Here is a 17,461-nt window from a genome sequence, read left to right on the forward strand (position 1 = left end):
GGGCCCCCCCAATATTTTTTATAAGTCGGCGCCCCTGCCTTCGCACCACCGGGAAAGAAAGAAAGAAAAAGAAAAACAAAAACCACACCGTCAGCTGGAACTGCCTAACGAGGCCATTAGTCACTTCGACTCCCCTTTTTGGGGTTAAAACGAAAAAAAATATCTCCGAGCCTGCAGAAACCTGAGCTTGCAAAGGTCTTCCAGCACGGAGACCGAAGGTAACTGAGCGCAGGGGGTGGGGAAGAGCCGATTATTTCCTCTCTCTCTCCCCCAAATCTGCCCAATTTTGCTTGGTCCTGAACCCCTTACTGCATCTCACCCCCCCCCATCAACCCCTTCTCTTTCGCCTGCCCGCCCCTCCCTTCCTCTCCCTGCCACAATGGACTCTCCCATCCTCATTCTCCTCGCTGGAAGCTGCAGTGTTAACGCTGCTCCCTCCCGCCAGCTCTGGTCCTTCCCCTCCTCCTGCATCCTGGTTGCAGTAGCATCCTTTGCCGGCTGATGGTGAGCGCCTGAGATAGGAGGAGAGCTGTGTCTGGGTACCACAGGAGCCAGGTAAGCAGGGTTATCTCCGCTCTCTTCCTTAGGTGCCTGCCTGGCTGCCTTTTTCCGCCACCTTGTTGAGGGTGCGTGGCGTGGCAAAACCACCCCCCCCCCCAAATTACACCACCACCACCACCACATCTCTTCCTCGGTGTGCTGTGGCCATTTTGTCCTGGAAAACCTTGCCTTTGGGTTCGGCCTGAATTTCTGCAAGTCTCTCTTCCTCTCGCCTCCCCCCCCTCGCCAATTTCTTGTGGCATCCTTCATCTTTCTTGGCAGTCAGGCTTGGGAGCCATAGTTGGCCAAGGGAAGACTAGGCTTCCTGACTTGGGAATCTCGGTTTTACGGGAGGTTTTATTTATATCTGGCTTTGCAAACGGGGGGGGGGGGTGGAATTGAAATTTGGAAGGGCCGAAGTGTGCACACACAGAGCAAGGAATGACCTTGGGGGTGTTCAGAATTGCAAATTCGGGGTGTTTAGTGGTAGCGGCTGTTCTTAACTCTGCGCTCATCTTTCTGCAGACTGGATCCCCCCCCCTCTGTCTTCCCAGGGCCCACCAAATAATTTGATTGTGGGGTGTGGGGGGGCACTCAGGGGAGGTTGTTTCTGATATCCTGCCCCCGGCAACAATATCCTTGCCACATACACCATTTGTATGAACGGGGTGAGCCTGGAGAATGGATGGCGGAAAGGAAATGCCAGAAATTAAAAATACCCGTCTTTTTTTCCTTTTTTTAAAAAAGAGAGGCTGGATTGTGTGGGGTGTGCTGAGGAAGGTTTTAATTTCAGCCTTCTGGAGATGGTTCCCTTATTTTAAAGAAAATCAGGGCGTTTTGACATTTAGAGGCTGGAATTGAAGCTTATGATATGTCATTCAAGGAAAATGTGGGACAGGCGTGGGGTGGGGAGTTGGGGGTCTGCCTCCGGCTTCCGAATTTTGAGAACCTCTCATTCCACCCTCCCCCCTTCAGATCTCTTAAAAACTCTTTTACCCCGCTGCCTTTGAAAATTGGTGAGTTCGGGAATCTTTCTTTTGCTACGCTAACAAAGCGGGGAGGAGGGATTTCCTAAAGGGGTCACCACTCTCTCTTAACCCCCCCACCATCATTTTCAGCCATTATATATTATTTTAACCTCCCCTCCCAGGTCCCTTGACTCAACAGCATCCTTACAGGGTGTTTTTTGGGGGGTGGTGGTGGTGGATGTTGCTGTGATATTGAAATAAGGTCATTGGACTCCTGTGGGGGGGAAAGCTATGTTTGATCAGCATTTTGGGGGGTGAGGGAGAAGATAGAGACAGATCCCGACTTCCAAATATGATGCAAAACGGATGGAAGAATTGGGTGGGGGTAGATGTTGGCTGGGGGGAGCCCACACGTGACTGCTCCTGCATTGATGTTTTAATTTTAATTTGTAAGCCAGTTCTTTCCTGACCAAGTCGGTCAATACAACATGATAAATACCCCATGTCCTTCCTCTCTCTCTCTCTCTCTCTCTCTGAATCCGTGTTGTGTGCTTTTAAATCAGTCATCAGAGGGCAATGAATTAGGAGGGAGAAGGCAAAGATGTGGGTTGTTGTTTTTTCAAAGCTGTGGTTCAGTGGGTGACCTTGTCAAGCCGAACACTAGGCCCTGAAGATGCAGTGTTTATCTTCCTTTCATTGTGGTTTCAAAAGTTGCGTTCGATAACACACAGAGATGGTCACAAAGGACCCACACGCAGAAACCCATCCCAGTGGAGAAGGAGAGAGCTGATGCAGGCACCTTTGAATGGGCTTGATTCGGCTTCAGAGGCCCATTCAGGATCCTGAATGTGCAGAGGCAGGGAGGAAACACACTCGGCACCTTTGGAACTGCCTGCCTATTGATATCAGGCAAGCACTTTCATTGCACAGGTTTAGGTTTCTTTCTGCATAAGTGTTTGTTTCCATTTGTGCACAGTGTGCGTGTGTGCGTGCCTTGCAGCTAAGGACCCTCCTAGACCACCGGTTTATTCAGCAACCATCCTAAACTTTGGAACTCCCTGCCACTTGATATCATGCAGTGGGACCTTCTCTGTGCTCTCGTTTTTGGTTTCTTTCTGAGTATGTGTTCGTTTCAATATGTGCACAGGTATGTGTGTGTGCCTCTTCAGCCAAGGCCCTTTCTATACCACCAGTTTATTCAGAATTCATCCTATACCTTGGAACTCCCTGCCTATTGATATCAGGCAGTGGCATTTTCCAGGCACTCTTTTGGCACCTGCTAAAAACATTTTTATTTTAAACCCGGGCCTGCTCAGGTGTTTAGACAGTTGATGCGAGTTTTAATTCTGTGTTTGGTCTATTGCTATTTCCACTTTTCAAAAGGCTTTGAAATCATTGCTGCTAATTTCTTTCCAGTGATAATGTTACGGTTTTATCTTCTTCTTCTTTTGTAAACCGCTTTGAGCTTTTGGTTTGCAATCAAGCGCTTTATAAATTCTACATAAAGAAATGAATAAATAAATAAATACGTATGCTCAAGAGGAGGTGCTGCGGCATTCGAAAGAGGTCAGAGAAGGTAAAAACGAACGCCTCTGCACGCAGAATTAATTCAAGCGAGGATAGGGGGACATGGAATCAGAGAATTGTAGCGTTGGAAGGGACCCTCAAAGGTCCTCTAGACCAACCCCCTGCAATTCAGGAATCACAGCCAATGCACAGCCTGTACAACGATTTCCCTGCATTGTCCTCTCCTTTCAAAACCCGCTTCCAGTCTCTGTGTTACACTTCAGTGTGACGAACGGAGCCCTGGGCGGGGCCATGCAGATTTAAGGGGGGCCGGGTCATGAGGATAAGAGAGACAGGTTGAGCTCCAAATGGCTCCTATTGAGTTCTGTGGGAGACAAGGCAGCCAGGTTGTATGTACAGTGATACCTTGGGTCAGTGGCATAGCGTGGGTTGTCAGCACCCGGGGCAAGGCAAGTAATTTGCGCCCCCTAACCCGTGGATTTGCGCCCCCTAACCCTAACCCCCAGATGTTGCGCCCGGTGCGGCCGGCCCCCCCTGCACCCCCCACGCTACTCCACTGCCTTGGGTTACATACGCTTCAGGTTACATACGCTTCAGGTTGCAGACTCCGCTAACCCAGAAATAGTGCTTCAGGTTAAGAACTTTGCTTCAGGATGAGAACAGAAATCGTGCTCCGGCGGCACGGCGGCAGCAGGAGGCCCCATTAGCTAAAGTGGTGCTTCAGGTTAAGAACCGTTTCAGGTTAAGAACGGACCTCCGGAACGAATTAAGTACATAACCTGAGGTTCCACTGTAATCTGTGGATCTGGAGCAAAGAAACGGTCAGTCTCAACGGCAGATAGGATTTCCAGACAAAATCAAAACCCCGATGAATGCCAAGGCTTGTCTTTTCAATGCCAGTCTTATGCAGAGCAGACTCACTGAAGTTGATGAGCGTGACTCACGTAGGCCCATTCACTTCACAGAGCAGGACTTAGCTGGATAACCACCTTAAGATTTCAGATATGAGAGAGGGAAGCGGGAGAGCTGGTGGGTGGCTCTGAGCCCCCCCCCCCAAGAACCTTATTCCAGATACAGAGCCACAGTTCCCAAGTACTCAACTTATCATTTTATTTTTTATTTATTGCACTGGTATCCCACTGTTTCCCTCCAATGAACTCAAAGTGGCACATGCGATTCTTCTCCCCCTCCTCATTTAATCCCCACAACAACCTTTTTCTACCTTTCCCCTTTAACCCTTCTTTTCTATGCTTTTTATTCATTTCTATTGACCCTCCCCCTCCCTTTTGTGTTTTGATTCTACCTAGATAAAAGTCTTGGTTTGGTATATATATATATGAAAAAAGATATTAAGTTTTGTATTTTTCTCTAGAAACCTTAATGAAAGGTATTTTTAAAAATAAAATAAACAACCCTGTGAGGTATGTGAGACCACAGCCTAAAGGTAAAGGTAAAGGGACCCCTGACCGTTAGGTCCAGTCGTGACTGGCGCTCATCTCACTTTATTGGCCGAGGGAGCTGGCGTACAGCTTCTGGGTCATGTGGCCAGCATGACTAAGCCACTTCTGGCGAACCAGAGCAGCGCACGGAAACGCCGTTTACCTTCCCACCAAAGCGGTACCTATTTATCTACTTGCACTTGGACGTGCTTTCGAACTGCTAGGTTGGCAGGAGCAGGGACCGAGCAACGGGAGCTCACCCCGTCGTGGGGATTCAAACTGCCGACCTTCTGATCGGCAAGTCCTAGGCTCTGTGGTTTAACCCACAGCGCCACACCTTGGTGAGACCGAGAGAGACAGTGATCAGCTCCCAGTACCACAGCCTAAGTCTGCTTTATAACCAAGTTTGGATTCAAACCCAGCAGAGGCGGTTTTAGGGTAGGGCGGCTGATGTGGTTTCACTGGTCGGCTGCCACAACCGTGGTGTAGAACGCAGCACAAGAGGCATGGATTTTGCACAAATTTCGGCATGGCACAAATTCAGGGCCCTGCCGAAATTTGAGACCCCAAAGTCCGCCACTGCTCCTGGTCTCCCAGAGCCTAGTTCACCACTCTAACCCCTTATTCCACACTGGTTCTCCATATATTTCCATATATTTCCTCCATATAATAGAAAGCAAAGCGGCTGCTGGATTTTGGGAGGCTGGGGTCCAAACTGCACCTACCGTCTTGACCAGGGGTCAGCAGACTTTTTCAGCAGGGGGCCGGTTCACCACCCCTCAGACCTTGTGGGGGGCCGGACAATATTTTTTGGGGGGAAATGAACGAATTCCTATGCCCCACAAACAACCCAGAGATGCATTTTAAATAAAAGGACATATTCTACTCATGTAAAAACATGCTGATTCCCAGACTGTCCATAGGCCGGATTTAGAAGGTGATTGGGCCAGATCTGGCCCCCGGGCCTTAGTTTGCCTACCCATGGTCTTGACAGTAGATGCCTAGACCTTTTCCTCCCCCCACCCCCTATGAAATGAGGGAGGGGGTCCTTAAAACTCTGTCTACATGCCCAGGGTGTGTGGGTGTGTGTCTGCAAGATGCTATCTCCCCTACTAAGCCCAGAAGGATGGCAAGCACCTTGCTAGCTAAATACACAGCCCCAACGTTAGCAAGCGATAGTTCATTTCCCCCCGGCAAATCCAGGATTAATCCAGGATTTATTTTTTGTCGAGAGGCGAGGACAGTGTTATGTTCCCATTTTAAAGGCTGGACAACTGAGGCTGAAGGAGATGGGCACCCGAAGGAAAAGTGGGGCATTCCGGGATGAAATCAGACACCGGAACAGCTTCTCTAAAACAGGGATGGATGGCCCTGGAAAAATAGGGATACTTAGAGGGTCTGTGAAAGAGATACGTTTCTAGGCATCTTCTGACGTCCTCTATGGCACAATCCTGTCCCTTCTCTTACCGTTTGTGTCAGCATTTTCTCCCTCTCGTTCCGCCACTCACCACCCCTTTTTGGATTCCCGTCATCTCCACTAGAAACCTCCTGCGCTTACTTGCATTCCTTGGAAATAAAAATTTCAGCATATATCTCTGAACATCCCTAAAAAGCATGTTTCTATTTGTGAATAGGCAGATGGACATTAGTGGCATCCTTCCCTTTTCTTACCGATCATTTTAATCACTTTATCCTTTTGGTAAACTGCTTTAAGTTTGGCGGTTTGTTTTTTGTTTAACACCAAGTGGTGTTTAATTTTATGAAACAAATAAATAACCCTCTTTGACCAGAGCTTACGGGGAGATTAAGCCACACACAGCATTTATTGTTTGTTCTGATTTTGTTTACGGGGTTGGCCATGTGAAAACGAGCCTCCACTCTGATTTTCTTATGGGGCATTTGCACGTCTTCCTGTTAAGTCATTCGTCCAAACTGCAAAATGTCAGTTTCTTTATTATTATTATTTTTTAAAAGGAATGGATTTGTTGTGCCGCGGCGACAGGATGAGCCTTGACCCACTTTAATCGTGCAAACTGAAATTTGCAGCGTGTGCTGGTATCTCTCCCAAGTAACTCCGACAGCCTGGAGGCACCCCGCCAAAGTCCATTAAAAGTTTATTTATTCATTCACTGCCTTCATATCCTACATTCCCCCCCCCCCAAGGAGCTCAAGGTAGTGTACATGGTTCTGCCCCTCCTTGAGTAACTTCCACAACAAATTACAGGGAACCAGGCAGAGGGTCTTCTCGGTGGTGGCACCCACCCTGTGGAACGCCCTCCCAGCAGATGTCAAAGAGAAGAACAACTACCAGACTTTTAGAGGACATCTGAAGGCAGCCCTGTTTAGGGAAGCTTTTAGTGTTTAATAGATTATAGTATTTTAATATTCTGTTGGAAGCCGCCCAGAGTGGCTCAGATGGGCAGGGTATAAATAATATATTATTATTATTATTATTATTATTATTATTATTATTATTATTATTACAACCCTGTGAGGTAGGCTAGGCTGAGAGGCAGTGACTGGCACCTAGTGAGCCTTGTGGTCAAGTGCAGGATTCGAACCCTAGTCTCCCAGGCTTTAGCCTGACACTCTAACCACTACGCCACGCTAGCTTCCCAGTAACTCTAGAGTTACTAGCCAAGACATACTTTCCCTCTGGCACAAAGCATACCTGCTGTTCCACCTGTTCCCCGAGTAGCAGAAAGCCCCTGGGACCAGGGATTTGGCCTCCAGCCCGTCTGTAATTATTTAGTTTATTTACATGTGCACAACTTTGGTCTCGTCGGAGGCAGACTCCTTGTGCTCAGGCAAGAGACCCACTGCCCCACATTGGATGGTGAGAGAAAAAGAGAGAATTTCCTAGCAGATGATGGCTCAGCTCTCTGATCTGCTCCCTGTCTTGCTTGGTGCCCGTCTGTTCCCCAAACTGCAATTTCTTCTACATGGAAGCTTTGCTTTGGCAGCACAGCTCCACCGGGGCTCTTCTCCTGTCACCTGGGGAAAGCTGCCTCCGTGGGAGAGACAGGAAGCGGAAACTTAAATTTATTAGCTTTAAGAACGTAAGGAGAGCCTGCAGGATCAGGCCAAAGGGCCCCCTGTCTAGTTCAGCCTCCTGTTCTGACGTGGCCAACCCGGATGTAGGATTTGAACACAAGACCGCTCTCCCCTCTTGGGGTTTCCAGCGACTGGTATTCAGGAGCATAGGGAGAGCATAGTCTTCATGGCCAGTCGCCACTGATAGCCTTCTCCTCCCATGAATTAGCCCCACCCTCTTTTGAAGCCGTCTAGATTGGTGCCCATCACTGCTTCATGTGGGAGGGACTTCCAAAGTTTAACTCTGCGCTGCACGAAGAAGGACTTCCTTTCATCTATCCTGAATATAGGATAGATTCAGTTGTCCGGTTGCCTGTAGCAAGCTGAAAGGACCAGCCAGTGAATCTTGGAGCAGAATACACCTTTCTGATTTGTTACATTCCCATTTACATGTCTCTAATAACTGAACAGGGACGCGGGGGGCGCTGTGGGTTAAACCACAGAGCCTAGGACTTGCTGATCAGAAGGTTGGCGGTTCGAATCCCTGCGACAGGGTGAGCTCCCGTTGCTCGGTCCCTGCTCCTGCCAACCTAGCAGTTCGAAAGCACGTCAAAGTGCAAGTAGATGAATAGGTACCACTCCGGCGAGAAGGTAAACGGTGTTTCCGTGTGCTGCTTTGGTTCGCCAGAAGCTGCTTAGTCCTGCTGGCCGCATGATCCGGAAGCTGTACGCCGGCTCCCTCGGCCAATAAAGTGAGATGAGCGCCGCAACCCCAGAGTCGGCCACGACTGGACCTAATGGTCAGGGATCCCTTTACCTTTAGCTTTTTAGATTGGTCCTGTCACTGCTTCATGTGAGAGGGAGTTCCAAAATTTAACTCTGTGCTGCATGAAGAAGGGCTTCCTTTTATCTATCCTGAATCTCCCCATATTTACCTTCAGTGGATGTCCAAGGAGTTCTAGCATTTTGATAGAGGGAGAAGAACTTCCCTCCCACTTGTAATTTTATACACTTCTATCACCCGTTTTCTCTAAATGAACTGGACCAGCTTCTCCTTAGAGGAACAAAATTTAGAAACCAGTGCCTGAGTTGGTTTTTTAATTTTTTTTTATTTCCCTGTCCCTTTTTCATAGAATCCTAGCATTGTGGAGTTGGAAGGGACCCAATCCCCTGCAATGCATGAATATGCACCTGTTCTGTACGGGGATCGAACCTGCAACCTTGGCCTTATCAGTGCCAGGCTCTAGCCAACTGAGCTCTCTGTCCTTGTGTGTCATTCTTTTTCAGAATGGAAGGCTGTGCAGGCAGGGACTGTATTGTTTTGAGTGTATGTAAGCCACTCTAGATCATGGCCACTGGTCCCATCACCTCCTGGCAAATAGAAGGGGAAGAAATGGAGGCAGTGAGCGATTTTACTTTCTTGGGCTCCATGATCACTGCAGATGGTGACACCAGACACAAAATTAAAAGACGCCTGCTTCTTGGGAGAAAGGCAATGACAAACCTAGACAGCATCTTAAAAAGCAGAGAGATCACCTTGCCAACAAAGGTCCATATAGTCAAAGCCATGGTTTTCCCAGTAGTGATGTATGGAAGTGAGAGCTGGACCATAAAGAAGGCTGATTGCTGAAGAATTGATGCTTTTGTGTTATGATGCTGGAGGAGACTCTTGAGAGTCCCATGGACTGCAAGAAGATCAAACCTCTCCATTCTGAAGGAAATCAGCCCTGAGTGCTCTCTGGAAGGACAGATCCTGAAGCTGAGGCTCCAAGACTTTGGCCACCTCATGAGAAGAGAAGACTCCCTGGAAAAGACCCTGATGGTGGGAAAGATGGAGGGCACAAGGAGAAGGGGACGACAGAGGGTGAGATGGTTGGACAGTGTTCTCAAAGCTACCAGCATGAGTTTGACCAAACTGCGGGAGGCAGTGGAAGACAGGAGGGCCTGGCGTGCTCTGGTCCATGGGGTCACGAAGTGTCGGACACAACTAAACGACTAAACAACAACAAAAGCCATTCCAGGAGACTTTTTGGCTGAACAGCGGGGTACAAGTGCTCTAGATAAAGAGATGATAGATAGATAGATAGATAGATAGATGATAGATAGATAGATAGAGGTAGATAGATAAGGCATATCTGTAACTGAGCATAGTCAATCCTTTGGTTCGGGCTCTCCTGACCTCTCCCAATATCTCTGCCATCCCAGGGATGATCTATGTGTACACTTCAGTTCCTGAGGAAACCCACCCATCCAACCAGCTATTCCCAACCTGGTGCCCCCTAGATGATCTTCTCGGACTACAACTCCCATCAAGCCCCCAGATAGTATGGGTGTGCCGGAGCAGGCAGTTTTGCCATACTGGCTGGGGGCTGATGGGAGTTGTAGTCCAAAACCCTATAGGGTGCATTATCATAGAATCACAGAATTGTAGAGTCAGAAGGGACCTTGAGGGTCATCTAGTCCAACCCCCCGCAATGCAGGGATATTTTTGCCCAACATGGGGCTCAAACCCACAACCCCGAGATTAAGATTCTCATGCTCTAGCGACTTAGCTATTCCTTTCTGGCCCATTAAACTCTGGTTTCCCAAGCAAAAGATAAGGTTGGCTCTACTTGGCTAGTATCCATGACGGCCTGGAAATGGGGGCATAACCAACGGGAAAAGGCATATTTTAGTTAAAGATGTCTGGTTCTCTGGAAGCAGTTTCGACTCACTGCAGGCATTCAGACAAGTGGCTTAAAAAAACCCAACCAACCCACCTTATATATATCAACACTCAGAAATCCATTCATGCATTTATAGGTGGTACAATGGGTCGTGCATCTGGCTGTTAACAAAAGGTTATTGGTTCAAGCCCACCCAGGGATGGCTATGGGCAGGATCCCTGCATTGCAGAGGGTTGGACTCAATCATTCTTGGGGTCCCTTCCAACTCTACAATCCCATGATTCTATGATATACTTCTTTGTTAGGTAAAGGTAAAGGGACCCCTGACCATTAGGTCCAGTCGTGACCGACTCTGGGGTTGCGGCGCTCATCTCGCTTTATTGGCTGAGGGAGACGGCATACAGCTTCCGGGTCATGTGGCCAGCAGGACTAAGCCGCTTCTGGCGAACCAGAGCAGCGCACGGAAACACCGTTTACCTTCCCGCTAGAGTGGTACCTATTTATCTACTTGCACTTTGACGTCCTTTCGAACTGCTAGGTTGGCAGGAGCTGGGACCGAGCAATGGGAGCTCACCCCGTCGTGGGGATTCGAACCGCTGACCTTCTGATCAGCAAGTCCTAGACTCTGTGGTTTAACCCACGGTGCCACCCGCGTCCCTGTTCAGTTATTAGAGACATGTAAATGGGAATGTAACAAATTAGAAAGGTGTATTCTGCTCCAAAATTCACTGGCCGGTCCTTTCAGCTTGCTACAGGCGACCGGACAAGTGTCTGTTTTGTATTTTTTATTTTTAAAAAACCTTGTATACATCCATACTCAGACATCTGTTCATGCATAACCTGCCTGTTCCTCTTCCTACCAGACATGCTTCTGCTACCAGTGCTTAAAAATAGCATCCTATTTCGAGCGGAGGAGAGAGAGAGAGAGAGAGAGGGAGCAGGGTTGCTTGGCAAACTGTGGGATACTTGCATTCATCCTCATAAATCCCTTCCCTTACTCCCCTTGCTTCCCCTCTTCCCTGGGGCAGGCGATTATAAAAAAAAAGGGGGGACCGAGAGTCTTTGAAACAACCGGTTGGTCTATTTAAAATAAAATTTAAAAATCCATTTCACGGCCCACAGGATTTATCAGTGACGTGTTTCCTCGTGTTTCCTCCCCTCCTCCTTTTCATTTCAGTTTCATCTGGTTGTTGATAAGCGAACGTCCTAAATGCTTAGCTGTCTAGAAACAGGGGGATGCCCTCTGAGGAGGGGTAGCAATGTTTTGACAAAATAATGGAGGAGAGAATGTGGTCAGATCCTGCTCAGGGGCTTCCTTTTGGGGCATCCGGGTAGTGGGTGCCATGGGCCTGATTCAGCAAGGCTGCTCTTATGTAAGGATGTCTGGAAGAACGGTAAAGTCTTAGCCAAGGTTCACATAGCACCGTGAACGTAATTTTATTGGCTTGCACGCTTTCCGTAGTTATAGCCATGCTCAAGATGGCTTGTCTGAAGGAGCGTCTCCACCCCAATCATTCAGCCCGGATACGGAGGTCCAGCGCCGAGGGCTTTCTGGCAGTTCCCTCACTGCAAGAAGCCAAGTTACAGGGAACCAGGCAGAGGGCCTTCTTGGTGGTGGCACCCCCCCTTGTGGAACTCCCTCCCACCAGATGTCAAAGAGAAAAACAACTACCAGACTCTTAGGAGACATCTGAAGGCAGCCCTGTTTAGGGAAGCTTTTAATGTTTGATGCACTACTGTAATTTAATATTTTGTTGGAGGGTGCCCAGAGTGGCTGGGGAGGCCCAGCCAGATGGGCGGGGTAAAAATAATAAAAAATAATGGCACAAACAAAAAAATCACATAATTATAAGCATAGCAAAAGTAATAACAGGCTATGAATAAAACCCCCAAAAGTAAACAACCAATTTAAACAATTTCCACGTAAAGCACAGGATCTAAAATAGAGGTACAAAAGGTTAATATCGAAAGCAGCAACAAACGCTGCTGCCACCACAACAAAATCCCAATTCATTTATTTTATGGCCTTTCGACCTCACCCTTTTCTCCACGGAGCTCAAGGTGGTGTATATAGCTCTCTCCTCCCCTCCAGTCAATCATCACGACAACCCTGAAAGGTTGGTTAAGTGGGGCGATTCAAACCCTAGTCTCCCAGGTCCTTGTTGTCGTTTAAGACCCTCCTCCCAACAACAACAACCTGTAAGGTAGATCAGGCTGAGAGACAGTGTCTGGCTGAAGGTCAGACGCAGTGAGCTTCATGGCTGAATGTGTGCGATTTAAGCCGTGGTCTCTCCCTGCTCCTAGGTCAATGCTCTAACCACTACACAACACTTCCTCTTTGTTTTAAGGCTGACATTGAACAAGGCTGTGAAAAGATCTCCCCAGCTTCTCCCCTTCGGTTGCCGTTTGGCTCCCGGCCTGGGTGCCTGTCTGGCTGCGAGCCCGATGCGAACATCTTGGATCAACGCTGCCGCTTAATTTTAATAAAATATAAGGCTTGTTATGGGCTGCTTGGGCTTCACTGTTCACTTGTAATGTGGCCATATTGTTGCTGGACTCCAACTCCAATAGGTCTTAGCAGTGAACATAGGGAATGGCCAGGAATTGGGGTCCAGCAATATCTGGAAGGCTTGCAGGAGACACGATGCAGAAGACAATATGACAGCCATCTTCAAATATTTGAAGGTTTGCCCCCCGGAAGATGGAGCAATCTTGTCTGCTGCAGAGGGCAGGGTCTGAACCTATAGATTTAAGTGGCAAGAAAAGAGATTCCGACTCAACCTTGGAAAGAACTTTCTGAGGGTTGTTCAACAGTGGAACGGACTCCCTTGGAAGATGGTAGACTCTCCTTCCTTGGAGGTTTTTAATTAATTAATAATAATAATAATAATAAATAATAAAAATAATACATTTTATTTATACCCTGCCCTCCCCGGCCACAGCCGGGCTCAGGGCAGCTAACACCAGTAAAATTACAGTAAAAACGTAATAGGGGGAAAAAACCTACCAATTTAAAATACAGGTTAAAATGCAATTTAAAATGCAGCCTCATTTTAAAAGTAGCTCATAGATCAAAACCATAAGGGGAGGGGAAAACGTAAGGGTCAGACTGAGTCCAAACCAAAGGCCAGGCAGAACAGCTCTGTCTTGCAGGCCCTGCGGAAAGATGTCAAGTCCCACAGGGCCCTGGTTTCTTGTGATTGAGCGTTCCACCAAGTCTGGGCCAGTACTGAAAAGGCCCTGGTCCTAGTTGAGACCAATCTAACCACCTTGTGACCTGGGACCTCCAAAATGTTGTCATTTGTGGACCTTAAGGTCCTCTGCAGGGCATAGCAGGAGAGGCGGTCCCATAGGTATGTGGTAAGCAGAGGTTGGGTGGTCATCTGTCAGGGATTCTTTAGCTCTGATTCCTGCATTCCATGGGGTTGGACTAGATGACCCTTAGGGTCCCTTCTATATGATTCTCTGTTCTTCTGAGTCACAGTGAGGGCTCTTGTCTCCATGACTGGACTGTGGGCTTCCTGGAGGAATCTGCCCGCTCTGAGAAGACTGTCTGTGCTACAAGTCAAATGGCATAACCCTACCATTCAAATGAGGGACTCTGGGTTAAACCACTGAGCCTCTTGAGCTTGCCAATCAGAAGGTCGGCGGTTCGAATCCCCGCGACGGGGTGAGCTCCTGTTGCTCGGTCCCTGCTCCTGCCAACCTAGCAGCTCGAGAGCACGTCAAAGTGCAAGTAGATAAATAGGTACCGCTCCGGTGGGAAGGTAAATGGCGTTTCCGTGCGCTGCTCTGGTTCGCCAGAAGCGGCTTAGTCCTGCTGGCCACATGACCCAGAAGCTGTACGCCGGCTCCCTCGGCCAATAAAGGGAGATGAGCGCCGCGACTGGACCTAATGGTCAGGGGTCCCTTTACCTTTACCATTCAAATACTTCTCACTGTATCTCCCCACTCTCCAAAACACACACACACACACACACAAACACCCCTCCTTCTGCTAAAACGAAAACGCCAGAGTCAGCTTTATTTACAACGGCTGAGTTTTCACAGTTCAGGAGTGCAGCGCCATAGTTCACGAATAACAAGCATATTAAAAATATACAACGGCAGGTTTATTTCTCCCTTGCCGCAGCAAGGGAGCTTCGTTGTCTGGGCCTTTTCATTCCGGCAAATTGTGCGCTTGATTTGTTTTTGGAAATTGGGGCCTGCCTGCTGCCTGTTGGGGGATGTTAAAATGGTTCTTCCCCTGCAGAAAGAACAGATGCCCTTAACGCAAGGAGGGGGAGCATTCTCATTCAATGCCCAGGGTTGTGTTTTGTGTGTGTGTGTGGGGGGGTCCCCATCCTATGTTATTAACATAGGAAGAGTCCTGTTGGATTAGCCCAAAGGGGCCCCATCTGCTCCAGCATCTTGTGCTCACAGTGGCCAGCCAGATGATGTGGGAAACCCTCAAACGGGACCTGAGCCCAAGGGCAAGACTCTCCTCTCCTGTGGCTTCCAGCAACTGGTATTCAGAGCTGTTGGCCATCCCTAATTCATGTGGGAGGGAGTTCCATAGTTTAACTATGTATTGGAGGTAAAAAATTTTTTGGGGGGGGCTGGGGATAAGTCTGGAGCTTTCAAAATATGTACTTAGCACTGCTTTGTATTGTTTTATTGTTTTGTGTACATTCGATTGTAAGATAAAACGTATGCGAAGGGACTTGACAGGAAGTCAAAACTGAAGAAAAGATTTTGTAAGATAAAAGGGGGAAAATATTTACTTTCATTATTATCATTTATTATCATTTTTCATTGTGTGTGTGTGTGTGTACATATGTGTGTTTTGTATGGAATGTGTGGGAGGAAAGAAGACGGTAAATAACAAATAAACTAAATATTGATGTATTTATTTCTCAATTATATTTAGCGGTAGTATGGTTGTAATGTTTTTTGTAACATAAAATCATTCAATAAAAAATATTAGTATTATTATTTTAAATGTACTTAGCGCTGCCAGCTAGTTCCATGCAAAGGTGGAAGAATTTCTTTTCCTGGTGGGAGAGGCATGCCTGTGAGCGAGAGCACACCCCGGAATTCCTGGAGATGAGCACTCTCCGGTTTTTTTGGCTTACATTTCAAAAAGCATAAGTTTGTCACGAGCGGTAACAGACTCCTAGTTTGGGGCGGTAGGGTTAGTGTGGGCTCTGTCACAGTTATTTCGTTCGGAGAAGCTGGCTACTCATATGATAGAATCATAGAATTTTAGAGCTGGAAGAGACTCTGAGGATCTTGCAGGTTTGGGTTGTGGAAGATTAAAGACAGACAAAAGAAAGGACTTCTTTGACAGGGTATAGTTAAACTATGGAACTCCCTCACGCAGGCTCTTGTTATGTTCTTTATGGGGCCAGATCCACTAAATGTGCATTCCTCCTTTGGCCAGTTTCGCCATGCTAGTTTGATTTATAAGAATAAGAATAATAATTTATTATTTATACCCCGCCCATCTGGCTGGGTTTCCCCAGCCACTCTGGGCGGCTTCCAACAAAACACTAAAATACAATAACCTATTAAACATTAAAAGCTTCCCTAAACAGGGCTGCCTCTTCTAAAAGTTTGGTAGTTGTTTTTCTCTTTTACATCTGGTGGGAGGGCATTCCACAGGGCAGGTGCCACCACCGAGAAGGCCCTCTGCCTGGTTCCCTGTAACTTGGCTTCTCGCAGCGAGGGAACCGCCAGAAGGCCCTCGGAGCTGGACCTGAGTGTCTGGGCAGAACAATTTACAGGCTCCCTTCTGTGTGAATTTGCTCCTGTCCTTCGTTCCATGTCTAAAGTGTTCTGGTTTTTGCTTTGTCGTCGTTGCAGGCCCATCACCACCCACGCAGAAGGAGCGACTCCCTCCACTGGCCCGTTGGCTCCCCAAAGGCAAGCTAGGACTTAGACGGATGGGGGCTTCAGCTTGGCAGAGGGCAGCCCTCGAAACGGCTCTCACCCGCCTGCTGGAAGGCCTCAAGTTAGCCTTGTAATTTGGGTGGATAACCCTCCAAGGGGAAGGAGCTGTCCACCCTTTCTGGGTGCTGAACTCAGAAGACCCTGCAGATTTCTCTTATTCGGAAGGAGCTATCCACCCTTTCTGGGTGCTGAACTGAGAAGACTCTGTAAGCTTAGTTCTCTGGAGTGCATTTATCTGCCAACAAAGGGAAGGAGCTGTCCACACTTTCTGGGTGCTGAACTGGGAAGACCCTGCAGGTTTCTCTTATTCGGAAGGAAGGAGCTGTCCACCCGTTCTGGGTGCTGAACTGAGAAGACCTCCCGAGCATATTCCTCTCCCTTTGACCCCCAAAGCCAGAACACCATGGATGAAGGTTTCAGAGACCGGACCGCCTTCATCCGCGGGGCGAAAGACATTGCCAAGGAAGTGAAGAAGCACGCCACCAAGAAGGTAGGCAAAGGGGTAGACCGGGTGCAGGATGAGTACACGAAGCGTTCCTATGCCCGCTTTGAGGAGGATGATGACGACGAGGACTACCAGCCCCAGGATGGCTACTATCGTGGGGAGCCGGCAGTGGACGATGAGGGGGCCTCTAGCGACGCCACCGAGGGCCACGACGAGGACGATGAGATCTACGAAGGAGAGTACCAGGGCATCCCCCGGAATGACTCCATCAAGAGTGGGGACCACTTGACGGCCAACCAGGAGGTGGTGAGCGAGTTCAGGGACTTTGACGACCTGGAAGGGGACAAGAAGAAGGAGAAGGAAGAACTGGCCCAGCAGTATGAGCTGATCCTCCAGGAATGTGGACACGGGAGGTTCCAGTGGACGCTGTACTTTGTGCTGGGGCTGGCCCTCATGGCTGACGGGGTGGAGATCTTCGTGGTGGGCTTTGTTCTTCCCAGCGCCGAGAAGGATATGTGCTTGTCGGACTCCAATAAAGGCATGCTGGGTAAGTCTCCCCAACCAAGGAGAAAATGGGCTGCTGGTGGCGGCGGCAACTTGATGTTGAATTTAAGGGGCTGGGATATAGGTTGGCATTTATGTGTACAGTCATATCTTGGGTTACAGATGCTTCAGGTTGCGTGATTTTGGGTTGTGCACCACGCCAAACCCGGAAGTACCAGAATGGGTTACTTCCAGGTTTCGGCGCTTGTGCATTCGCAGAAGCGCTAAATCACACTTTGCGCATGCGCAGAAGCACTGAATTGCAACCCGCGCATGCGCAGACGTGGCGCTGCAGGTTGCAGACACTGCGGGTTGCGAATGTACTTCCTGCACGGATCACGTTCGCAACCCGAGCGTCCACTGTACGCC

At 48.5% G+C, this 17,461-nt stretch overlaps 1 protein-coding gene across 1 annotated transcript in view; it reads left to right on the top strand.

The window, feature by feature from the left end:
- The first annotated feature begins 229 nt into the window (after positions 1-229).
- Positions 230-17,461, top strand: part of SV2A (synaptic vesicle glycoprotein 2A) — a 51,478-nt gene continuing 34,246 nt past the window's right edge. Inside the window, exons 1-2 of the mRNA XM_083477057.1 lie at positions 230-555; positions 16,018-17,096. Of these exons, the coding sequence (XP_083333183.1) occupies positions 16,508-17,096 (589 nt within the window). The 5' untranslated portion in view covers positions 230-555; positions 16,018-16,507. The remainder of the gene's footprint in view (positions 556-16,017; positions 17,097-17,461) is intronic.

This window comes from Podarcis liolepis, assembly GCF_965112155.1.
Source record: "Podarcis liolepis genome assembly, chromosome: 15".
NCBI lineage: Eukaryota > Metazoa > Chordata > Lepidosauria > Squamata > Lacertidae > Podarcis > Podarcis liolepis.